Genomic DNA, 26,535 nt, shown 5'->3' on the forward strand with positions numbered 1-26,535 from the left:
ATTTATATTATCTACAGCGTCTATAGTTTGGGGCTCGTTTTATTCACTAAGCATTTGTTGAAAGGCTGGTTTTACACCAATATATTTCAACTAGGATACTAAACTTATACAACAAGATAATTTTAATAGTTCTGAGATTTAAACATGAAAACAGAAGGGGCTGTGCTTTTACAGTGGTTTCTCACTTCATGTGGGAAGCCTTTACAATTGAAATGAGAACAGTTCACAATGTGTAAACTTTTAACAAGCAGCTAAGGGAAGAACTGTGAAGGATAACGTACACAAAATGTATTTTAAAAGTGTGACAATAATTTAAGGGTTGGTTGGATTTTCACTAAAAATGGAGAACAGAACAGGGAGTTAGTGTAAAAGAGTTCATCGTTAATTTGGAGAAGGGTAGAAAAACACACTAGTGTCACTGTTGACTTTCCCACTTATTCCTGAGCACCTACTTGTTTCTTTTTCTAAGCTTGTGTCCATAGGTGCTGGAAGAGGCGCATCAGAAGACGCCGTCTTGCTCCGGTCTCGTTCTCGGTCTCTGTCGCGCTCCTTCCCTGCGGTTGAGGTTTCCCCACCTCGTCGCTGCCTGTTCTTCTGGGCCTCCATGGCTTTGAGTTTCCGGGCGTGTTTGTGGCCTTTATAGTGGGCCTCTGCTTGGTTCTGTGGGCAAATGGGAGCGAAAAAAAAAAAAAAAGAAGATGTTAGCGGGAAGAAGCACAGAGGACCCGTTGCATTATACGTTACAAAGACCAGAGCCTGTGTGCAATCAATGTTAAAATGTATGTGCCCAAATATTCTCTCTCACACACAGGCATCCAGAGGCTGCAAGGAGGAGAGTCTGTTTCCACCTGATAACAGAGCTGGCGCACTGGGAGGCCAGAGGTATAATTGCATGTGTAATAAGCAACAAGAGAGAGGATTCCATCTCTACAACTAGCCCATTAATGTGCACTGTGAGAGTCAGCCTCTGCAAAACCCAGACACACTTGGTAATACATACTAATGTTACACACATTTGAGCTCTCGTGAGCACACAAACACAAATCAGGCTCTGAACACATTCTGACTGACTGCACTGCAGCAACAAAAGCACGCAAATTTCCTACTGAGAGGAGGGCAATTTACTTTTCCATTCTCATCACTCTCATGACCCTGTTTAATCCCAGAACAAAAGCTCTGTTGTCATACAAAGCATGGATACCTAAGAATTGTAAAAAAAAAAAAAAAAAAAAAAATCAATACACAGATCAGTCATTAAAAGCTGAAATATCCTCTGGGGATCAACTACCGGTGCAAATAGAACATTATTTTGGATTTAAAGAACTACGCACATGGTAGTAAATCTATAAAATCACTACCCACAACCCAAAATGACAAATAAGGAGAGTGTTTTCCTTCTCCTAAGGATTTAGGATGTAGAATTTTGGAAGGGTAGATGATTTAGCGTATATTCTTGCGTTTTGGACACTGGTTAGGATACTTGGCAGCAGTTTCTCCAAAATTTCTAAATAGGACAAAAAAGAAAGAGCAGATATTTTCGTAATCAAATGAAAGCATCCAGAAAAGTGACACTAGACGCGGCAACTCCTTAAGACCTTTCTCGTTTGGAGCAAAATGCCAGTTTATCTGATTACCTGAGAATTAGCAATACATCAATTCCCACAGCCAATTAAAACAGATTACTGCTTAAGTAGCATTAGCGCAGAGAAACAAAGTCAGAGGAAAATACTTAAGTTCGTCATCTGACTTCCTGGCCTGATGTGAATAGTTCAGCTCTTGGTTTCCTCACCGGCAACCTCTCCACCCACTTGGGTCTCAGAGGAGGCAGGAGGACAAGGCGTGAAATGAGCTTCGGTTCAGTCAGGAGAAATTATAAGGGGATATGGTGCTTATCAAAAGGTTTCTAGTTTGTCCAGTGATCAAGAAATCCCGAGGATGAAAGGACATGGGGGTGGGAGAGGAGAGTGTAGACCTACTGTAGACATATATGCTGAGTGGGTGTAAAGCCAGCTCCATTTCACAGGTTTAAAGAGGCACTGAGTCCTGTCTCTTGTGGAAAATACACAGAACATAGAAGCTGAACTTTGCTGCCAGCTGCTTTGGTTAATCGGTGAAATACCAGATGTTACAGGGAAAGGTTTGCAGTCCAGAGCCCACATTTATGCGATTATTTCACACAAACATGATAAACAAATCACATGGCTATTCAGAGAGGGCATGATTATCAGTATCTTGCAACAATATTTCAACCAGGTGATTTTAGCCAATCGAAACACTCAAGAGAGGTACAATTATTCATTAGAAAAAAGATATCAAGATAATGCTCTCAACAAAGATTAATGCTGAACTTCACACAAAGCAATGAGCGCCAATGTAAAATGCTAAAGTGTTCCTCCTCCTTAAACGTTTTCATATTTCAACACATTACAACCACAAACCTAAAGGAATTTATTGGGATTTCGTGTGACAAGCCAAAGTAAAGTGGTGCATAATCGTGCACCAGCCCTGTGTCCAGCCCATTTAAATCTACGACAACTAATCAAATCCAATTCAACCAAGTGCCGTCATAGGTGACATAATCCCTAAATGGAGCCCAAGGGTATGTAATTTAATCTCAGTAAAAATACAGCTGTTGTCTGAAGGCCTCAGATGTTTGTTAGAGAACATTATCAAACATGTCATCACAATCGGGGAACACACCAGGGGGGTCAGGGGTAAAGTTGTGCAGTGTTTAAAGCAGGGTTATGTACTAAAACAACCCAGATGGTGATGCAGCATCATGCTTCAGGAACGCTTCTCTAAAGCAGGGACGAAAAAAAGGTCGGGGACAGGGAAAGATAGATGAAGCCAAATACATGACAACTCCAAAAGAAAGCCTTTTAGAGGCAGCAAAACACTTGAGACTCAAAAGGAGGCTCACCTTCCACGCATATAGACAGAGCTACAGTGCAATGGTTTAAGTCAAAGCATATAGGTCTTTTGGAATGGCCCAATTGAAGACCTGAATCCAAATCCATTCGAGAATCTGTGAAAAGACTTAAAACTGAAAATCTTAAAAAAAATAAATAAAAAAATCTAATCTATTATTTTGCATAGAAGAATGGACAAAAGAATAAGCTGAAAACACCTGCAAAGGTGGATCTTCGAAGAATTAAATGTTTAGATTTTCATTGGCGAAACATTTTAAAATTATAATTTTCCTTCCACTTAACAATCATGCATCAATTGTTGGTCTATCAAAAAAAATACTAAAAAAACACTCAGAAGTTTGCGGGTGAAATGGTATAACTTGTGAAAAAGTATACAAGCTAACTGGTAGGATCAACCCATTTGTTTATTCGCTTGGTAAATAAAATCAACAACAAACTATGGAATACGGCTAAAATGATTCATTATTTAAACGTGAACAGACTTACCAGAAAAAAGTTGTTTCTGATGAATAATGCTACAGATCTAGCAGATGTTGGTCCACATAGCATTAAGTAAGCCTCTGACAGCTAAAACATCTTAAACTTTCATATTTTAATCAAAGATGTTTTTAGTACTTTTTTTTAAAAGTGACAAGTACTTGTTTTAAAACAACAAACTGAGTGGCGACATTTAAAATCTGGGAAATGCTAACCATGACAGTAAATAATACTGCAGTGGTCAATATCTGAAAATGGAAATAAAACCAAATTGTTTAATAATTCACCACAAAAAAAAAACACTGACACATGTCTTGAAGTTTAATATCTTTACTTTTATTCACTCTGATATGTTTATATTATACCTTGATGTCAACAAAAACTGGGTTTCTGTTTTTGATTTGCTATGTCTCCTAGATAGGAATTATTTTATTAGGTATGTGTGGAGCTTGAATTGATTTCATAGTTTACGTGATTCTTTATTTATAGCTTTTTTTTTCTTTTCTTTTTTTACATAAGGAGCTGCACAAGCACATAGGCAAGGCAAGGCAGGGCAAATTTATTTATATAGCACAATTCAGTACATAGACAATGCAAAGTGCTTTACATGATTAAAATATAGGAATAAAAGCAAGTAGGGATAGAATGGGAAAATGGTGAAATTATTTAAATGTAAAATAGTGTCAGCTGGTTAGTACAAACACATTTATTATTTCTGGGAGAATCATCTGGTTATCCAGCATTTATTTCTCATCTTTCTTATCAGAAAGTTTAAATAAATAAATGACCTCACCAAATTTTACCGAAGCCTGTCACTGACCAATCGTTTTAAATCAGTCGTTTTATAAAACAGGCGCAGCTGTGCCACCAAACAAAGGAAGAAAGAAAATTCAAACTGTTTAATCTAAACCAAAAAATAAGCATTACTTATTTGTTTCAATTGTATGTACACCGATAAAAGCATTGCTTTGCATATTTTTGTGACAAAATAACTCTAAATGTCACAGAATGCAGCTTTGAATCAATCTGTAACACAGCGAAGCCGTGTCACCCAAGCGATTTTCCTCTCAGAAAGAACATTGTGCGTCGGGGCAAGTTTAAACTACGTCTACATCAAACTCTGGAGAGGTTTTTGGAAGCTTGAAAATGCTCAAACTCCTTTAGAGACCAACAAAGTTGCAGTCAACTTGACATTCCTCTTCAAGTTGGTTTGCAGGATCAAGAAAGAGAAAACGTCTGCATCTCCTCCCACTTCTCGGCTCCCTGTCTCTTCAGACCTTTTTGAAGCCAGAAGTCCAAATAAAATCAAATGTGCTTGCATATACGTTTTAGCTGCACTTTGACTGAAGACATCTTTCTAAACTTTTAGCTATTTATTATTTGAAAGTTTATAAAACATCATGGAATATCAACTTGTGTTGTTTTCTACAGCAGATGAGTAAAGTTTAAACTTCTTCCCTCTCCTTTTGTGAACATGAGGCTAAAATTACTTGATTAGACGATTCCGTTGTTATGACACTGTGTTTTTTCCTCTTCTTTTGACACATTTGTTTGAAATTAAAAAAAAAAATAAAGACAAATAAAATAAGATGTTTGCATATGTACTGTACATGTGCCGCAGAAAAGAAGGAGCTGGTAGCTGAGAAAGTGGCCTCCTGCTGCGGCTGCTGATTGTCTTTGCACTCTGCTGATAAATGAAATCTCTCGCTGCAGTCTAATCCCGCTCAGAAAAAACAACTGTCACTCACACAAAAAGATGTCTCTGAAATAAAAACTCAACAAACCTTTGCACAAAAGAACAAGAACAAAATCCCCACACTTGTATGGCTCCCTGTTGACCTTGTCAAGGCTCCAAGAAAATCACAATTCTGACATCAATATGCATAAACATTTCTGAACAAAAGATTTATATTTACAAAAATAAATCATAATGGGTAAAATGTAAGACGGTAACAACAGAAAGAACATAATATACCATCATAGGAAAGTGATCCCTTGCTACGTCCATAAAATTTTGGATTGAAAATGGCTGCAAAATGACGCAAATATTTGCATCTGACTGATTTGCGCACCTGTATAAGGTTGCATATGGTTGTTTAGTGTAATGCCAAGGTGTTGTTGGTAATAACTGGCCATAATTCATAGTGCCATGATTGGAGAAAACAAAGCCCTCATACTGACTGTCAAGTTCGGTGGCGGATGCGCGATGATTTGATTACTGCTAACTAACCTGAGCACCTTGCAGTCATTGAGTCAACCATAAACTCTGCTTTTCTGGAGCCAGATATGAGCCCATCTGTCCAACAGCTGAAGCCTGGCCCAGACTGGGTCGTCAACCAGACAACGGATGCCAAACAGAGCAGCTCAACACACAACGGCTCCAAAAGAATCAGGTTGTCGAAATGGTCTAGTCAAAGTCCAGACCTCAAGCCAATTAAAAATGCTGTGGTGGAACCTTTAAAAATTGAAAAAAAAACAAAAACCTCAGTGGGCTGAAGTTATGTTGAAAGAAGAGAGGGACAAATTTCATACTGAAGCAACAAATCAGATGATGTTCTTAGTTTTTTCCATGACTGCCTTCATGAGTAATGGAAACTTCCTTTTTTGTAGTGAGTACAGACATTCTCGAAAAAAGAAAAAAAAAAGAAAACATAAGCCCAATTTCCAACTTTGTCTAAAGCAGACCCATTATCCAGGAAAACTAAACGGTCCAGCGGCATAATGTTTCTCTCTCCCTCTTATTGCTACACTTTCCCCGTCTTAGTCATGAAGCCAAAGAAGCTTTTCTTACCGTCGAGTTGAAGCGCAGGTGGCATATGTTGCAGGAGATGATCTGTTTCTTCTTGAGGGGCTGGGGGACCCCGAACGTGTGATTAATCACTGCCTTCTGGACAGGGTCCATCTGAGACACCGACATAAAAGATCGACATAAACACCGTTTTCCCATCAAGCAAAGAGGCTCTGCATTTAAATAGTCTCAAACACATCGACAGACAACACAACATCACTCCCTGTGAATGAAATATTGTCAGCGTTCATTGAATGTGTATGTAATAAATAACTAAATGGAAATTCAGTAATGCAGCTCTGAACACTAAACGCAAGGGTGAAAATGGCTGTTACAAAATGTCATAAGCCATAAAGGTATTTCATTTCAGAGTAGTTCTTTTTTGTAGGGCATTTATTGGGTGGCTCATGATCAGAAATCATTGAAGTTATTGCCTAATAACACAATGGAAGAGTCTATAAAAGCAATCTGCAGGTAACACTACTGACCTCACGTTGTAATACATTCCAGGGTGCATTAGCATCCAGCTAGCCCACTAGTCCTTGCAGCTAGTGGTCTCTTACATGCATATATTTACTATATAGCGCTGCCACCCAGGCAAAAGAAAACTAAAGCTACATCTTATAACAAATTACGTTTCATATTTGTACAGTAAAGTAATGTGATAATCACATCAGATCGTAGTAATGTGATAATATATTGCACAAACATGAAAAATGCAGAACAATAATCTTTCATGTTAAAACGTGACACTTTTTATTGTTAGAATACAATATATGTTTATTTTATAACAACAGGAAGTAGAGAGATCAGTGACTGAGAAAATTCCCCCCCTACAAGAGCTGATTAAATTGTATTTCATGCTGGGACTGAGCCACGCAGATATTTGACTGTTATTCATCAGCTTGGACAGTATTGTGATAAATGTGCGTACAATGAGAAGAAACTTAAAGCATAATGGGGCTGTACACGAGGAATAATGAGTCAGATCCGATTGAGGTGGCAGCATTTTTTATCAATAAACTGGATGGGAAAAGGAGAGAGACATTTAAAGATTTATCTGGACCCATATAGGGTTGAGCAAAGACCAAATTGGCCCAAATTATTGTGGCATCTTCACTGCTATGAGAAACTGAAGCCTTTTGAATGTGAACGAATGCAGAGATTGATGCTGTCTCTGAATATAAACAGTTTGTTGTACTAACAATAAAATGCATTGTTCAAAAAATGTTTACGCTTTGCATGATAAATGACCATGTTCTTATGATGTAAATATAATGTAACAGGAAAATACTTTGTTATAACATGATAAATATGTTGTAATAACAGGATATTGTACTATAAACATGAAAAGTATGTATATAAGAGAAATAGAGTTTTAAGATTATAACATGACAGCTGTATTGTTATTTTTCCTGGATGGCAGTTCTATGCTTCCAGTTATTCAGGTAAAAGGAACTGTAGATCTAAAACATTAAAATGATGATGCATTTTTGGATTTATTACATGGAAGACACGCAATTTCCTAAAAAAAATTGGTCTGAAATATTATTATTTTTTGTTTGTTTTTGTTGTATAGAACTTTTTTTTGCTTCATAGCAACAAGATTGTATATGGGTCAATCTTGTTAACATTGCTTGGTGCATTTAGCCATGTTCTATGAAGGGCTGCAGCCAGATCTGCTCGTGTTGACGGGAAAAATTTGTCCCATTCTTAAATGACACAATAAGAGCAACAAATAGCCCACAGGGTGAAGTTTGGACGTCCCTTTCTCAGCTGAAAACCTGGTGTAGCAGGGTCCAAATTAAAGTATGATGCATCTCTCTGGTTCTGGATTCTTTCTCCATTTCTTAGAAAAAAAAATGCAGTCTCTTTGATGTAGATAATAACCAGGCCGTGGTTCAGTGGTTCTTCCCCTGCCCTCAACCTTTTCCACTTTCCTCATTTTTTAAGCACACGGTCTGTAACATACTAGTATGATCAGATACAAGGTCTGGACTACAACAACTCTAAAAGAAATGAAGCCTGTAGAAGGTAATTTAGAAGTTTTGAGCATTACTGCAGCCCAACATAAACACGCTTCTAATAAAAACAGGTTCGCCTTCTTATTTCCATCACATTGGATTAATGAATGATCACTTTCCAAAAGGCCGTTTTGCAACACTCAGCTGGGAGTTGCATATGAAATGCTGCTTTTGAAAACACTTTCCCCCCTCTGCTGCTTGTGCCTTCCCATTGTGCAGACATCTGAGGCTGCGTCGTTGCCCACTGACGAGTGGGAGTTGTGTGCTTAGTTGCTGCATATGAATGTTTACGGTGTCACATCTAAGGGTTTTGGTAAAGATGACCAAAATGCAGCTGAGCGACACTTGCTAGCAATTTCTTTTAAATCATGAATGATAGAAATGATCATTGGCAATGTTTCATTTCAGGTTTACGCGAGCAAACATCACAATCCATCACTGTTTTACTGCTGCTGAGAAACCTTTTAGTGTTCTCATTAATTTCCTACAGATTCAGGAAGTTTAAACTTCCTCCGTATGAAGTGTCTATGCTGGCCAGTGATGGGCCACAGTCTTCACCTCCAGCGATCTATCCAGATTTTCTGCTTCAGTGAGCTGAAGCTCAGATTTTGTAGGCTTGTGCTGATCAGTTTTGGCTCAGTCTAAAAACGACTTAATTACCCATTCTTTTAACTAATATGTGAATCTAGTTTAGCTGACAGGGTTCCGTTTTTACAAGCTCTCAGGTTGCAAAAACTCAACACAAGATAACTCCTAGAATGTATGGCCCATCAGCTATAATGTAATGTTAGGATCAAAAGATATATATCTCCCTTGGGGTGATCCTGCATGCACCCAAAGTGCGTGAAGAGAAAAAGACACTTACATCCCTTCCCATCATCATAAACAAAATAAATAAGAAAAAACACAACAAAGAAGAAGGATTGTGCCAAGATGTTCCCTCAGTGACAGCTGAGCAGGTTTAAGGCATAAATCTGGAACAAATAACAACTTTACTTTGTTAATCAGCATGCTGCCTCCATTTGATGTGAGCAGAATACCTCAGTACCTCTGCAGTGACTCTGTATGAAAGTTTTTTTTTTCCTGAATACATTTTTTTAGCCATACAGCAAAGGGCATTGTTGTTCATGACTGCATTTTGACTACAGATTCTCATTAAGGTATGTATTTTTTTTTTTTTTGATGTTTTGTCACTTTTCTCCCTCCCACAGTGGTTATCAACTTGTGTTTTTAGCTCGTCTTTGAGAACAAGTTAAGGGTTGCTTTGTTTGCGACATATAAAAAAATGTGTCATGAAATAAAGCAATATGCAAGCGAGACGTGAGGTTTAAAAAGTTCCACATTCAGCTTTTAGCAAACGTAATTTTAAGTGATCTAAAATCACCAAAAGCAGTTACCAAAAGTTGCTGATTAGGACACCCCCCCCCCCCCCCATCTGATAACTTAAAGACAATGCAACAAATTTAAATCGATACATGTTGGGGTATTATTATTAATATTAATGTTATTATTCTTATTATAAAATTGTCAACTTTAGCTGGTTTGCTGGGTCTTGTGATTTAACCGGAATAAAAACTCAATTTAGCCAAAGTAAGACATCTTTCTCAAAATAATAAATCCTTTCTCAGAACAACCAGTGTTTCTGACCTTTCAGGCTATTGTTGTATCATTCTGGTTCTAAAAAGGTTGTCTCTAGCTGCATGGTTTTATTTATACGAGACAAAACAAGGGATTATGAAGGTTACCCCTTTTTCTCTCATGACATCCAATACTGAGTGTTTATCCAATATTCATGTGACTAAAATAAGGTTTTTTTGATGAGTACAAGACTACATCTAAGACTAGCTCTTCCATCCAAGCACAAAAACAGGCCCAAAGCGGTCACCATGACCTTGCTAATCTTTATCAATGTGTTGAACGTTTGTTTTTAGAGTCTAGTTTGGTCCAGTTTTGAGTAAGGCTTAGAGAAGAAGCCATTTTGAAGTTGCCTCAGCTATATTCAGTAAACTTTTAAGTTTGTACTCTTTCTTTGTTATTCTTTTAAAAAAAATCATAACCAGGATAAAATATAAATAAATCTCTTCTTCTTTTGGTCACAGCTCTAAACCCTATCTCATTGCCAAAGATGTATTTTCCAATTAAGTAACTTTATTAACTACTTATGATCTAATTTTTTTTATGACTAGTTAGATTTCTTTATGACTCACGATGCCAGTGTACAATTTTTAATGCAAGTTTGTGAACATAAAGAAAAAGTTTTTTTTTTTTTTTTTTTTTACAAAAGAATTATCCAAAAAATGTCTTCCTTTTAAGTGTGTACTCTTTCTTTGTTATTCTTAAAAAAAAAAAAAATCATAACCAAGATAAAATATAAATAAATCTCTTCTTTTGGTCACAGCTCTAAACCCTATCCTATGGGCAAATATGTATTTTCCAATTAAGTAACTTTATTAACTGCTTATGATCTAATTTTTTTTATGACTAGTTAGATTTCTTTATGACTCACGATGCCAGTGTACAATTTTTAATGCAAGTTTGTGAACATAAAGAAATAGTTTTTTTTTTTTTTTTTTTTTACAAAAGAATTATCCAAAAAATGTTCTTCCTGGTCCATTATCAATTACAGCAGCTGTGAAGTATTGTTAGGAAAGGATTTAAACTGACTAATATAGATTTAACTGCCTGTGAAAAGACAGACCAAAGTCCCTGGTGGCATATTATCTGTATATTCTATGTCTATATCTAGAATCTACAGTCCACAATGACAGCTGATTCCATCCCAGCTCTCTTCAGAGGGGTATAAAATATCCCAATCATGCTGAGTCTTATTCTCAGCTGGCATGGGGTCTGACCCTGTCCGATCCTTGGCTTGCATCTGCGGGATAGCCGAGGAGAAGGCTGCTCTCCCTTTTAGTTGGGCCGACACACCCTCTGGACCCAACCCTGAGACACTGCTGTCAGCCTCAGCTGCCCGGAGATTAAGGAGTTCTGGTATATTGATGGTGTTGACTGGGATGCGGTCTCAGATCCAAAAGCTGTGTTCTGTTCAGAGGAGCTTGTATCTTAGTGACGAATGAGTTCAGTTTACCAGAGATTCCTGAGGGCCAGGTGTGAGAGGCACCATCAACAAACCTGACAAAGATACCTCCATGCTGGTGGTGTGTGTCTCCCCCAGGGTCGACTATTTAGTTGCTTTATTTTGGTCTCTGTTATATGACTCAAAGCTACCTCTGGGAGTAAACTGACTTTTTTTTCCCCTTGCCAGCTCCAGCACAACAACTGAAACGTAGCGCTCCAAGTCCTGCTGCCCTCAGTCCAGCTCGCCAAGGCGGGCTGCACTCAGTTCCATTTGTTTTAGGAACTGAAGAATGTGTCCATTGTCTGTCTGCAGCCATCCTGAACCGGCTGCTATAAATGCCTCTTTTGTCCTTCGCTCTCTCCAGCTATTCAAGCGCAGACAGGACTTGTCCTGCGCCAGGCGGCTCAGTCCGTGCTGCGGTTTCAGGAAAAGGTCGAGAGAAAGCAGCAGACAGAGATGTGAAGAGACTGCATAAGAAGGGACACCGGGGTAACCGGAGACTATTTGGGTTTGCAGACAGGTGCATTCATCTTCCCCTCTGGAAATGCACGGTGCAACAAATGCCTTATCAGGACCAAGAGAACCCGGGGCTCCTAGCTGAATGGATGTTGTGATTAATGCCGCAGCTGCACTGCCAGACTGCGCGTAAGGGGCTAATCATCCTGCTCTGGCCTTGAAACAACAGCGATATGATGTTATTTCGTCACACCGTCAAAACGTATGCACACGCTCTGCGGCCTTCTTCCCCGCACACCAGCTTCAATTTGTCTTCTATGCTATATTTTTTTCGGCCACAATTACTGATACGCGCGTGATTTTGGAAGTCGAACAGGAAAACATGAAGTTGGTTCTGATCTCAAACACAAACATTTAATGCATTTCATTCGTATTTCGCAAAAGAGACTAACACAAAGTAGCCGATAACAGTGTGGTGCAAGGACAGCGATGCGTGTTTATGCTTTTTTTTGTTTTTCCTCCAAATAAAATCTTTCCATTAGCTCTGACCTGATTTCTCTGTTCTTGCTGAACCACAGCAGCCCTGCAGCATGATACCACCAGCACCATGTTTAACAAGTGGAGAAGTGTGTCCAGGGTGATGTGTGGTGAAAAACAATCACATTACCCTGAACACACTTTGCATGTAGGGCAAAGAAAAACTCAAGTTTGGCCCCGTCTGACCAGAAAGCCTTCATGTACGTGTTCACTTTGTCTCCTGCATGGCACAAGCGTCATATGGGTTTCTTTTCACAAGTTCTTCCAGCAAACGGTTTTCTTCTTGCCACTCTGCCATAAAGGTGTGCCAGGCTGATCATTGTCGCGTCACTGGATTCCCCAACGTGAGCTCCCCCAGAGTTTCCATGGCCACTTTTCTTAGTAATGATATCCTTTCTCTGCCTGTCAGTTTAGGTGGACAGCCGTGTCTCAGCAGGTTTGCTTTTGTGTCACGTTCTTTGCATTTTCAGATGCTTCTGATGATGATCAAAGCTTGGGATATTGTTTTATAGCTTAACCCTGCTTTAAACGTCTTCACAACCTTTCCCCCGAACTGCCTGCCGTGTTTCCTTACTCTCCATGATGCTGTTTGTTCAACCGAGGTTCTCTAACAAACCTCTAGGGTCACAAAACAGCTGGATTTACTCTGAGATTAGAATACACACAGGGAGGCTCTGTTAGGGATCCAGTCATGTCTGAAAGCATTTGGGTACTCTGGATTTTATTTGGGCGTATTACAGTAAAAAGGGGATGAACACTAACCTGACTCCGCCAGATAGATTTGCTCCGCATATCCATCTGGAATCCTTCCGTTGAAGTAATTTTGGGAAGGGGCGAAAATACTGGTTAGCTGATTGGCCTATGTTGGTGATAGACGGGCCAAATAAACCAATCAGATCAACGAAGCATATGATGTACTAACAGCGACGATGAAAACAAAACCATAAGCTCTTGCCGAAACGAGTCGGGAGAAGAGCAAAAACATCTTTTCCTCTGAGAAAAGCCTCCAAAACAGTGTTTTGCTCTTCTTTTAGCAAAGAAATACTCTGTAATTCCGATAAAACTTGCTCGATAGCCACGCTAACGCTAGTTTCATCGGCTGAAGCCGCCATGTTCTTTAGACTGAACTGTCGCGTCTTCTTGTTGCGTCACACCTCAACCCGCCTCAAAGCCAACGCTGATTGGACGTTCGTTTGGTGAACTGCTCCAAATTTACTTTAACGGAAAGTAGCCAGACTGATCTGTGAGTGAAACCTTGAAAGCTCGCGAGATCAGGATGGTCTCACGAGGCTAGATGAACACAGATGCACACCACACTTTTCAGATTTTTTTCCATGAAAAAAAACAAAAACGAATCATTTTCCTTCCACTTTACAATCAAGCACCACTTTGTGTTTGTCAACCACCTAAAACCCCAATAAGTTTGTGATTGTGAGGGAAGAAATTGTGAAAAAGAATTTAAGGTGTGTGAATAGGCAGTGTATTTCCTTGATGGATGCCAATGTTCATCTTTATCAGCCTGTTTATCAGCCTAAACAAACATCTTAACTGCTTGTTGTCACCAGACTGTGTTCTGCATGTGGACCAAACACCGAAAAACCATGACACTTCCAAATGGTATTTTTTGTTCCTAAAGTTGCTGTTGCCACAACAATTACTGCTTTTTGTCTAACAGCACGAGCGAAAGTAAATGCAAAAGCAGTAAAGTGTGACTGTCACAAATTATTTTTTAAAAAGAACCAATGGGCACGTGCAGTGGACTGGAAATAGAACCAGCAATTTTCCCCAAAGCGAAACACAGACAAAACACTGACAGGAGACTTGAGCCCACAGCTTGCGCCGCTAATATAAATACATGAGGGTGTTAGAGGAACGAGCATTTACCATGCTGCCTTTTCCACTCGCATAGATGGGTTTCTAAAGTGGGCGGCAGAGCAAATGAATACACCGAACTTTCCTCAGAGCAGGTTGGTGACCCCCTACATGCACGTCATACAGCAAACGTCTGTCTCACCCACCCCCTCCCACATGTCCTCCGCTGTAGAGAACGAGGCATGCGTCTGGATCCTCCCTGTTTTATTTCTCCGTCTTCAAAAGACATACTGGAGTGTAAAAGCTGTAGCTTATCCTCCATTTATAGACCACAGAGCTAAAGTTTCTTTTTTTTTTTTTTCATTTTCTCAAGTGCAACGAAAGCAGTGAACCCAATACGCAACCAGGGTGTTAAAGTAGGATCAAAAGAAATCTGAAGTGGCCCGCACACATGCACCCACAAAACGACAATGGGCATAAAGCTGGTAGAGAAAGGATCAAAGACACAAGATATTAATTCCAGTCACAGAGGCAAGGTAAGCTGGGGTGCATGGAAACCAAGCGGTTTGCTGCTGACGTTTGGAACAAGGTAATAAGGGTCCCGTCTGCGGATGCTGATGCTGTCATGATGGTCGCAGAAGTGAAGTGAAAACGATGCTTGAATAAACATCATATCCTAAAGCTAAGGCTGGGCCCTGCCAAAAATTTATATGATGGAGACATATACACTACAAAAAGGGAACTAAAAGTAAGTATTTTTCCTTGATTTGAGCATGTAAGTAAGACTATTTGCTAATGAGATAATTTTTTTGCACTTAAAATAAGAACGATTCATCACCATCATCTTATTTCAAGTGCAGGATATCTAATTATCTCATTTTAGGGGTTAAATACTGTATTCTACTGGCAAATAGTTTTATTTAGCTGCTTAAATCAAAGAAAAATAGACTAATTTCAAAAATTTTCTACTACGCTTTTTGCTATATATGTGTCGTAGAGAGTAACCAGGTAGTTGGATCCGTATTCTTTATGCCATAAAGTCATACAAATGTTAATAATCTAGATCTGCTGAGATTATGGATGCCTATTTTCAGCTTCAGTCAAGATGAAGAAAAAGTTATGTAATGTTTTTTTTAATCATTACCAATTACCTTATTTTTGTCTCATATTCAACTCTTAAAAAGAATACACATTGTACAAAAAAATATTTTTGATTTTATACAAAAAAAAAAAATCATTATGAGAATGTGAGTCAGTCAGCTCTGATGAAATGTCTGCTATATAATTCATAAACACGTAGCAGGTTCAGCTTAAGAACTTTTAACCTTGCTGAAATCAAGTTAAAAAGAACGTCTGCCTTTTGTCCTAAATCCACAGTTGCAGTTTAGCACCCCAGCTGCCTGTGACTCAGTGGGAAGTGTTGCTGTCTTGCAATTTAAAGGTCGTTGGTTTGATTCCAGCTTCCTCTTTTCACATTTTGATGTGGCCCTGTGCAAGGCACTTACACCAAGTTGCCTGTCGACCTGCGCGTTTGTGTATGCATGTGCGCTCATTTTGTGGGTGGTATTGGGTGAATGTGGCTCTAGTGTAAAGCCCTTTGAGGGGTCAGTGTGACTAGAAAGGCGCTATATGAATTCACTCCATAAATTCATCCCACGACATGGAACTTACCGTATTAAAGTTAGGGAAGAGGCTAAGAGGTGAGGAACCATTGAGTCTGAAGGGTAGGAGGTGTTTAAGGTCGAGCTGAGGCTGCAGAGGTCTCCCCGGCACTGGGAGAGAAGCAATGAGCGGGTTGCCCTGGGCAGATGTACCTGGAGAACACAAAGAGATGAATGGTAAAGGCTGAGGAACAATAATTCAGCTTTGTAGCATTAAGAACGAGTTCCCTATATACTATGTACCTATATCTAATTTATGTACAATGCTAAGATAAAAAACAATATTTGCCCTCTCACAGTTTTCTTCTGGTTTAGTTTTTTTATACATTCAATACAAGTTTTAGATGATGAAATTTTCTTTTTTTATATATCAGAGAGACAACCAGAGTGAATACAAATAAATTGTTTCAAATGAGGATTTTATTTATAAAGGAAGAAAAAAAAAAATCCAAACCAACGTGAGCCGATGTGAAAAAGTATTCCCCTCCCCTGGGTAAATCACAAATTAACTATGATTTACCATGTTTTTGGCTTTGCTTCTTTTTGGTCACTGCCAGTCTTGTAAAGTCAAGAAATCGTCGTCTCCAAAACCTTTCTGACAACATGAAATAGCCCGAAAGAACTCAAAAAGCAACATGTTCCACCCCAGTCCAAAGTAGTTTAAGAAAAAAAAAAAAAAGAAAGAATAAAGTAATTGAAATCCATCAGCAGTCAATCAGTGAAGGCTTACAAAGCTATTTCTAAAGCCTAAAGAAATGACTCCAAGGTTGCACTGTGGACTTATCCAGGAGGTCACAAAGAACCCGGAAAAACATCTAAAACACTCCAGGTCTTATTTGCCTCAGTTTGAGGTCGGTGTTTATGATCTCACAATGAAAAGCATTCGGGCAGAACTGGAAGAAACTGTCTTTGTGGTGGCGGCTTTTTGCAAATAGCGCCCTGTAGCTCCAACCTGAAGGTAAAAGCCTAAACAGTTTGTGTGCACGATGCATGAGGTCTGCAGAGATGCTTGTTCCCCCTTTCCTGAGCCTAGACCTAGCACTGTACAAGTCCTGGATGGAGGGAAGGTCAGTCGTGGCCATCATCTCTGCACACCTAATTGTCTATTGTAGTTTGGACCTGTCCTGTTTTGTCGATGTGTCAAACCACACAGTGATGGACGTGAACAAAATAGACGTAAAATGATGGCAGTGTAGATGATGATCAGCAGCTCCTGAGGAAGGTTGTTCTACATGAGTTGAACAGGAAGTAGAGCATCTGTACATAAAACATCTTAAAGATCTGCAAAATGTGTTGGGAAAAATATTCAATGGAGTTACGAGATAAAAGTGTAACTTTTTAGAAGGGGTGACAATCAAATATAACGGAGGGATTGTGATGGTCTGAGGGTGCTTTGGTGATTTCATTCTTAAAGACCTGCACAACTTGCTGCAAAATGGACCCATGGATTCTGCTTTCGAGCAGAATATACACATCTGAGTTTTACAATTACATTAACAAGACCAAAAAAACCCACACAAACAAAAAAAAACAACAACTAGAAAATTTAGAGGCGGATTGTCAAACTCTAGACTTCAAAAACCATCTATTGAAATCATAATTGAGAATCCTTTTTTTAATTTAATCAGGCAAGCTTTATCAGATATTTAAACATGTTTTGTGATTTGAAACATTATAGTGTAACAAAAAAGCAAAGACAAGAAATCTGTAGGAGGGCAAATTGTCTTTCCTTAGCCACTGCAGCATTGTAAGGACACCAAATGCATATTTAAAAATTCAACTGGCACTCTAGGTGCAGTGCGCCGCTCACGCAAGTGTAAACCGGCGTGTAAAAATGTATATAGATTTTTTTTAAATGTAGACTGTGGTGTGTTTGGAGGGATGGCAACTTTGACTGGACCTGTGCAACATTCTTAGCGTTCAAGGACAAGAAAACAATAACAGAAACTGGCCCGTCCCGTGCATGCACACACATGCACATAAACACATCATTTAACTGCTGATTTATTGGCAGAAGAAAGGTGGCTGCGTGAGAGGAAGACGAGCGATATCGGATTTCAAATGGACCAGGGATGAAGAGATTTCTAATTTTCCGCCTGGCTGCGTTTCAGTGGACTGGTGCCGCCAGCTGCGCGCAGGCACTTATTCCTGCACCGGGATCAATCATTGGTGTCAGCTACGGGTCACCGTGGCCACCCCGAAGCACGCCTGTTATTCAGCTCTTGTGGAACAGAGGAGCCTTGGCTGTGCTGTTGCCTTCATGGCAAGAAAAAAAAACAAACAAAGCAAAACCTCAAACTTCTAAAAAAAAAATCACCAGCTTCTTTAGTACAATAGACGTACCTTCAAAGAGAATAGTTTTGATTTGAGAATTATTCAAGCCCCTTTGTGCTAGGAATCAAATAGTAAAAGGAGCTGGTATTCTTTTTTAAAAAAGGGCAAAACATTTTCAGCTCGGCAAAAACCTGCATTATTGTCTTATAGTGTTGTTCAAAGATTCATTCGGTTGCATTTTCATTTGTTTGGATATTTATCAATTGACTGTAATGATTAAGCTTGCAAACTGCATCTTAAAGGGGGTTCAGTGTCTTTGTTTTGCTCATGCTTCTTGCAAAACACTGTTGGTGGTCTGACTCACACTGATCTTCTGAATTTCCAAAAAGTTATATATATATATATATATATATATATATATATATATATATATATATATATATATATATATATATATATATATATATATATATACACACACACACACACATATATATATATATATATATATATTTTTTTTTTAATCACTGTTCAGAGTTTATATGATTTATTGGTTAGGATTATTATCTTCTTAAATAGGCTCTTCTTGTTTGTGCAGGTTAAATTTTGCCCGAGTATTTTACCCAACACATTTTTTTGAGAGAGAGAAATGCTGTCTGTGCTACTCAATATAATTGTCTAATGTCCAGGTAACATTTGCAATTATTTTGCCCCTTTACTCCCATCCGAACCAAACTTTACTGGTACACTAAGCCTGAACTTTATTGGCTCATAACAGAATACGTGGCACAGTCGGCGTGAGGAAACAGTTTCAGGAGCATTGGTGCACAACCTGCCAGCAGATCTCCATCTTAACAGTTTTTTCCTGAAAGCTATCCTGATGTCCCCACCAAATTTTTACATCCATTTTCTTCTAAAAGAAAATGAATTCCTTAAAGTGATTATAAACCCATTATACTGATTTAAACAGATTTTATGTTAGAATCAAGTCAAGATTTAAAATGCACATAACATATCTAATACCAAACAATGCTAAAAACTAAAACTACATTAGGTCTGAAATGTGTCATCTACAAGCAATCTTCTTAAGTTACCTGAGAATCAAACAGAGATAAAGAGAAACAACCACATAATGTCATGCTTTACACAGTGAAATCAGCATTTTTTTTTTAGCTCGACTGGCCCTGATCAGATCGTCTGACTGCTCATCAGATGGTCAGAAACTCAAAAATCTGATATTTTTCAATCAGTGCTCACACCATACAAAGCGCTACCAGATCACAATGACCGCAAAGCTCTTCGATCTCGACGCTGTTACCAAGTGAAGACTCAATCTAAGCTGTTTTCAGTGTCGGTGAGCTGTGTAAAAATAAAGTGAGAGGATGCGCAGGGATGGAAGAAACAATTTAAAAAGAATCACTGTTTTCTATCACGAGTTGAGACATCTGTCTCATGTAACATGCTGGATTTGGAAATGTTGGCAATTTGGAAGAAATCTCAAAGTTCAATCCACACTCGCTCATTACATCTGGTTTACTAATGCTAACTGTGCTAATGACTGAGATGCTAAAGACAATTATTTCTAAAAATGCTCAGCCACTTACAGTATGGAATATCCTCTCCTAATATGAATGCTTCATGCCCAGTCAAAGCAGGAAGGCTCGAATACATTGCTTGAACGCTGTGTTAAGATCTTCTTAAATTATAGCCAGTAGCGGTTTCTGGCACGACCGGTTTTTGGCGCGAGCAGCCAATCCCGGGGCGGCATTTTATTCCATGCAACATGGGGGCCGGCAGGAGCAATTAAAAATATTGATTAAAAATCATCCGCGCCACAAAAGCAGTTTTCCACCATTATATATCACTGTGTGGGGAAATAGCGAATTGACGCCCCTAGCAGGTGCCCTGCTTGTTGTGAGAAGATGCAGCAGCCATGCATGCCGCACACAGAGGCTGACAGGCCGGAGACGAGGAAAAGCCATGGCGAGGGGCTGTTCACCTCTGGGTCTTGGTGAACGGACAAGAGGACTGCGGGGATCCAATTTACAGTGCTATCATCTAATTGAATTAGTGGTTAAAGTCAGTCACACCAAGGGGCGGGGCGGCCATAGGGGGGTTCGGGAGGACTCCCGGCGGGGCCGGTCTGTTTCAGGCTGGTCAAACTGTTTTTTGTCTCTACCCACTGAGAATAAGCAGCAGTGGTGATGCACAAAAGCGGCCACAGGTGGCACAGTAGTTACTATTTTTTTATTTAAGGCTGCAGGTGGCAAAAGTTAAGTTATTTACAGCTGTTTTTTAACTGTGTGATTACAGTCAGCCAGAAAGGTGACGAGTCTGCACCAAGCAGTATGGCTGCTGCAGGTTAGCAAACACTCCCTACATGCCCCTATCATCCCATCCTAGAATTGCCATATGTGTTTGTGTCATGGAATTGATGCAGAGACAGAGAATAATGCCAGTCGTAGGTGTGAGGAGGAGGAGGAGGAGACAGATGAGGAGGGCCTGGAGAAATAGGAGGAGAAGGAGCAGGAACCCACTCAAAGCAGGGCAAGTTACAGGTGCAGGGCTGGGTTGGTAATAGGTGTTTGCAATCAATTATATTCAACCTTTGGAGACCCGAGGATTGCAGTCCAAACCAAGGCTTTTTAGCATCATACAGCTAATAGGCTGAAAAAGTTGATTAATTTCAGGTCCAGCTTGTGTTTCAGGACATAGCTGTAGTTTTTGTTCCTCACCGTTTAAATTTTATGATAAGCTTCTTGTTTAGTAAACTTTTACGAACTAAAAATATACTTTATTTCTATCATTAAAAACATACACACATTAATGCAATGTAGAACCGCCACTGATTATAACTATTTAGTAAAATCAGAAGTAGCTAAAATCAGTTTAATCAGTTCAAAGCTTTATAAAAAGTGAAAACTTCAACAGCAAAAATTCTCTTTACAGTTCACTGACATAACAAATATCCAACATAATAAATAAAATTATTTCTTTTAATTATTTCTTAAGCGCGGCTCTCCTGACATGTCTGGGCCTTATACCTTGTAAGAACAACATGCAAAAATTTATCTTTTTTCTTTTCTAAGTTTCTATCTTGAATGAAATGCTTTTTGGAGATCAGTTTAACCTCTCACTAAAATAAATATAAAATAATTTGAACACAAACAAAACATTAAAATGTCATGGTATTGAATGACACAATCTCGTTCACATTTATTAAAATTCAAAGAATTTAGAAATGGTCACCTGGATGACAAATAAAGAGTTCACAGAGGCTGCTCACATATTCTTTTAAATCCATTGCAACAAAAAAACAACAACAACAAAATAACTGAAGATGTCAAAATAAAGCACACCAGCTGCTCTGCTAATTTTTGTGGCATATTTTTGTTCCTGGTTGTCACATTTTAGAGATGCCTCTTTTAGAATTGCATCAAGTTTGTGAGCAGGGATTGTTGTGTTATGTGGGCCAAGCGAAGTGCAGAAGGGAGAGGACAACGGGGACGGGGATTCTGTCGGCACGATGGGCCATGGGTTCCTCCTGCTTGGCAGAATTGCCATCTATGACGCAAGATGCGTGTTTCGCGTGTGTGCGATTAGTGGATGTGGGACTGTGCATATGCCACTTAGCGTGGAGATCGGGCCTTCCTTTGCCATGTGTGGGCTCCCCTATGCTGTCTGTCTGACACCCCGAACGAGGCCGCCCGGCTCGGATACAGCCCACAGACACGTGGGCAGAAGACGGCAGGGGATCGCTCCCACACACGGCATGCACATTCACACACACAAAAAAAAACAAAAAAACAAGGGAAAGCCAAGCCTTCTCTTGGCAAGGGTATAAGAGGAAAAAAGATGGGCTTGCAGGGAGGACAGTTATCAGCTGATAGTGCTTTCCCACCTCTCTGTTACTCCCCAGGCAGCTTATTAAATCAGGGGCTGGCTGTTTGCCTCCTTGGATGATAACACTGCCACGAAGCCACAGCCTGAATTCAGGCATGTACGACAGCAAATGTGGAAACGTGTGTGTGTGTGTGTGTGTGTGTTTGCTCAGTTTGCATGTGCTGGGCGAGTATCACGTACACGCATCCCAACAAAACTGCCTACGCATTGCTGAAAAACAAACAGCTCCGGGGCCAAGAGGAAAGTCAATAGGAACAAATCCACAAAACACACACACACACACATGCAAACACAGACAAAATTAAACAAGGTATAGTTTCATGCCTGGCATATACTGTGAATGATTCTAAAGGGAGCACAGTTTAAAGCAAACTGAAGTGTGTTTTCTTGATGAGGAACGCATGTTTATGTCAGTATGCTCTTACTATAACTCTGCATCTTTTTTTTTTTACTAACTAACTCTTATGCGTACACATTTGTGTGTGGTTAGGTTACCATATGTGTCTTCTGACCACATTCATGATTACACCAAAGCTCAGATTTACATACGCTTCACTTGTGGTTCACCGTTCAGACAAGCGATTGTAGTTGAGGCATGGCCCAAAACCAAATGTCCAGCATCTTTCTCTCCCTCCATCGCGCTCTCTCCCACATGACTTTGGAAACCTAGATGACTGTCTCTGCAAGACCATCCCCAGGCAGGCCTCCTCTACCTCCTCCTCAGCCCATCACAGCGCCGCATTCCTCCCTTTCATGAGTCACTGGGCTTAGTTACACAACAACAGCTGTCACATTGCATCTACTCCGGTGTGAGTGTGTTTGTGTGGAGTTCAAAGATAGATTTTCAATTATCTTTTTTTTTTTTACATGTGCATCTGAGAAAATTAAGGATTCTAGCATAAACCAGCAAACATAGCAGGCCATTTGATATCACAAAACTCAGAATTTGTTGTTAACTGTAATTGTTACTCTTTTTTTTTTCCTCTTGTGTTCTGATAAACTTGATTTTCTCACTTCCAAAAGCCCCACACCATCTTTCTGCTGTGCATATTCATGCTGGTAAATGCAATAGGAATCAGACTAGGAAAGGGGTGCACAGAAGACGTTGTGTAACTATGTTTGTTTCTTCTTGACACAAAAGGCTCTGTGAATTTAAGCAAAACATATATCCAAAGAGAATATCTTCTTTAACCTTACAAGATTAATACGGCTTTCCTTATTTTAAATACCAGCTTGGTAATGTTACATTTGTCTCAACCTGCTGCCCATTGTGTCTATAGTGGAAAATGCTACTGTGTAACCCACCAAAAGGGACTTACTTTATGCCAAAAAATTCAATGATTCATGAAAAAAAATTAAAATTCAATGATTCATGAAAAAACCTTGAACCATTCAAGCAATAGAAATAGATTTGCTTCAAGGTCCAGGATTAAAGTATACAACTGCTTAAGGCAAGACGATATATTCAATATGTATGTTGGTGTAGAAAAAAAAGGATCAATGAAAAGTTCAGTAGAAGAACAGTTTTCCTTCCTTTTGCATTCAAGCCTATCATGTAGGTTAATACTACAGTCATTACATCCTCCCGACCAATCACAAACGCAGACCCATGAACGCTCTGTCACCAAGCTCCGCCCCCTTAAAACAGTTCAGAGAGCTCACATTCTCTTTTTTTCTTTTTTAAAAACTTGCAGTTTTGGTAAAAAAAAAAAAAAAAAAAAAACTGATTGAATAGAGGGTTGAGGTTGAATTTAGTTTGTGTGTTCTTTATCTAAAAATAGGTAATTTAGCAACAGGAAAAAATTGGCTGGGGCTGCACTTAAAATATATGTTTAGAATTTTTGGACAATCATTCGTATTGATAAATAGGGTTTTCTATTTTATTGATATGCTTTTTTTTCCTATATTGTCCAGCCCTACAACTGCAGCATTATTGCTTCAGTCTAAAAGTGGTTGATCGATGTCATTTCAGAAGAATAAGTCTTGAATGTCCCATTTGAGCTACCATAGTTTAAATCTCCTGTTTATTATCTCATCCTTGGAGCCTGTTTTTTTTCTTCTAACAGACAGTCAGGAAAGAAAAAGTTTTACTCACAGCAGCTTTTGTATATCAGTTAAAGAAGGCATATCATACTTTTAAGTTCTTCCTTCTCACATTAAAGTCATTCAGTTGTGGTCTATATAAGGTAGAATTGCAATACTACTACAAAATAGCAGCGAAAAATAAAAAATGGCGGACTGGCGAAACAGGTAAGCTGGAAGTCCATGACTTGCTTAGCAGGTCCACAGCAAATACTGTGATGTAATGGTTTAAAAAACATAACAGAGAACAGAGAAAACTGAAGAGCTTGAAAAATATAACAACTAGAATATAAAGATATCTACACCTGGTCAGGCTACGTTCATACCTTCTGTACTCCCAGAGACTCCAAGTAAACAGCAAAATGAATTTAAGGGCTAAAAAAGTGGATTTTGCATGATCGGTCCCTTTTAAAAGGCATCAGTAAGAGCAAAACCTAAAAGTGGACAGTTGATGCATATCAAAAACTGCCACCAGGTTATTCTCCTGTTCAACATCTGAGGAAGATACTACTTAAATACAATAGAAACCCATTGTTATACTATGTCATGTATTTTGTGTATTTATGTTTTAATGTTAATTATGTTACCCGGTGTTGCGATAAAATAGAAAAAAAGTAATTTAAAGCAAACCATAGATTTTGACAACCCCTAATTGCTCTTTTCTGATAAAATATAAAAAAACTAGTTAAGCAAAAATCCCAAAAAGAGATAAAAAATTTTAGTTTTTGTCTTATGTTTTTTAGTTTAAAAATCGTTGAGAGTGTTACAGATTGAGATATTTATTTGAATGAACCATTTAATCATTCTTGCATAATGTTGCCCGCAGTCCATCTCTCACGCTCAGCTGGGTAGTTCATTAGATTGCCATGATCTGGAATTTAAACACAATCATAGTAACTACCTACATGCTCATTTGACAAATTAATAGACTCTAGCGCAGACAGGCATACAAATCATCTCATCTATCAACATTCCTTCTCCGCTGTCAGATAAAACGGGCCTCAACCTGTAAGTAATCATTTGTCTCTCAGAAAGAAAACTGGTTTTTAATATACATTTCCTCTGACTGCTGTTGAATAGTGAGTGTCAGGCATCAGATCTCTGATTCTCAGCTGCGCCCACAAGCTGGGAAACAGTTGGACTGTCAGCTAGACTGCCATCATCAGGCCTCTGATCTGATTATCCAGCTGTGATGATGAATGCATCAACGTCGCAACTTAAAAGTGTTGAACGGGAATTTGCAAGGGAAATTGCTGACCGGTGAAGTGATGAGCACTAAGTGCATGCAAAAACGCGAACATAATTACCATGCGCAGTGTAGATGATTCCCGTCATTTGCCAGCTGCATATATTAAACTAACTTATAATGATGTTTAGCACAGTCCTTATTTGCCTGTCAGTGAGAATGCAAAGTTAGGTCCTGTTATGCATAGATAAAGTCCTAAACGCTAAGTGTCTGCATCAATCCTGTTTCATCCACCCCAGCTGCCCTGCAAACATCCCAGTGGCTTCTGCCCCGCTTTGGACCACAGGATGACGGGACTGGATCTGACAGCACCGGAAGAGACTGCAAATACAACGCCGTGCATGACGGGCTTGAGCTTTTTTTGTGTGTGACAATAAACCAAACCAACAGAGCATCTTTTGGAGCGAGGTAGGAAATAAACCATGATGTGCTGTGCATATAAATGGCTGCTTCAGATGTGCTGTGGCTGGAAACTGCAAATTGGCCTCATGGTGGATTGGAGGCTTGTGGCCATTTCAGGGCTCAAAATGACATTGAGCTGCTGTGGGATGTCCGAATGCACTCCAGCACAAGAGAGAAAAGTGACTCCTAACAGCCAATTAGCTCGCTGAATGATCAGCAGGTGGTGTGAAAGAAGCTATGAGAGGTATCACAGCATAGACAGAGAACAATAAGCAGATTAATTAATTCATTTTCCATTAGTGGTAGGGTGCAAACTGGACAGAATACGAGTCTGTCACAGGAAAAAACAAATAGACACGAGACAAATGATGCTGGAGGTTGATTTTAGATCCCAAACTAATTGAATTTTTTTTTTTTTTTTATTGAAATGGAAGAAACCTGAGATCCAGATAAAAAGTCACCAGAGTTCAGAGACTGGGCATACTTAAAACAAGATAAAAATAACAAACTTGCAGCTACAACACATTTGCATATTACACGTGACGGGTATTTATACATTTACAGAAAATTGAGTATTTTGGATTTTTGCAAGTGAAGTTCCTTGAAGTTTTTATCAGTAATTGTTATTTCACTTAGATTAAAAAGATGTCATATCACCGTAAGCTGGTTACAAAGTCAATGAATCCTTAAACTGGAGGAAATCAAGAGCTAGTCATCCATAAACCATCTGTTTTAGCTTTTTGCTTCTTTTTTGCAATTTAAAACAACTCAATAGACTGCTGTTACGTTTGCTGTCAGTTTTTTTCAGCCAAAGCTGAAAAAGTACTGCAATCAGCAGGTCTAAAGTAGATAAATGCATGTTAG

The 26,535-nt window shown here is 39.1% G+C and overlaps 1 protein-coding gene across 1 annotated transcript in view; it reads right to left on the minus strand.

The window, feature by feature from the left end:
* The window catches only part of znf385c (zinc finger protein 385C), a 190,080-nt gene that overhangs the window by 18,470 nt on the left and 145,075 nt on the right, over positions 1 to 26,535 (minus strand). Inside the window, exons 5-7 of the mRNA XM_012872031.3 lie at positions 15,775 to 15,917; positions 6,199 to 6,309; positions 453 to 660 (exon numbers count right to left, since the gene is read on the minus strand). Of these exons, the coding sequence (XP_012727485.2) occupies positions 453 to 660; positions 6,199 to 6,309; positions 15,775 to 15,917 (462 nt within the window). The remainder of the gene's footprint in view (positions 1 to 452; positions 661 to 6,198; positions 6,310 to 15,774; positions 15,918 to 26,535) is intronic.

The sequence above is a fragment of the Fundulus heteroclitus genome, chromosome 16, assembly GCF_011125445.2.
Source record: "Fundulus heteroclitus isolate FHET01 chromosome 16, MU-UCD_Fhet_4.1, whole genome shotgun sequence".
Lineage (NCBI taxonomy): Eukaryota > Metazoa > Chordata > Actinopteri > Cyprinodontiformes > Fundulidae > Fundulus > Fundulus heteroclitus.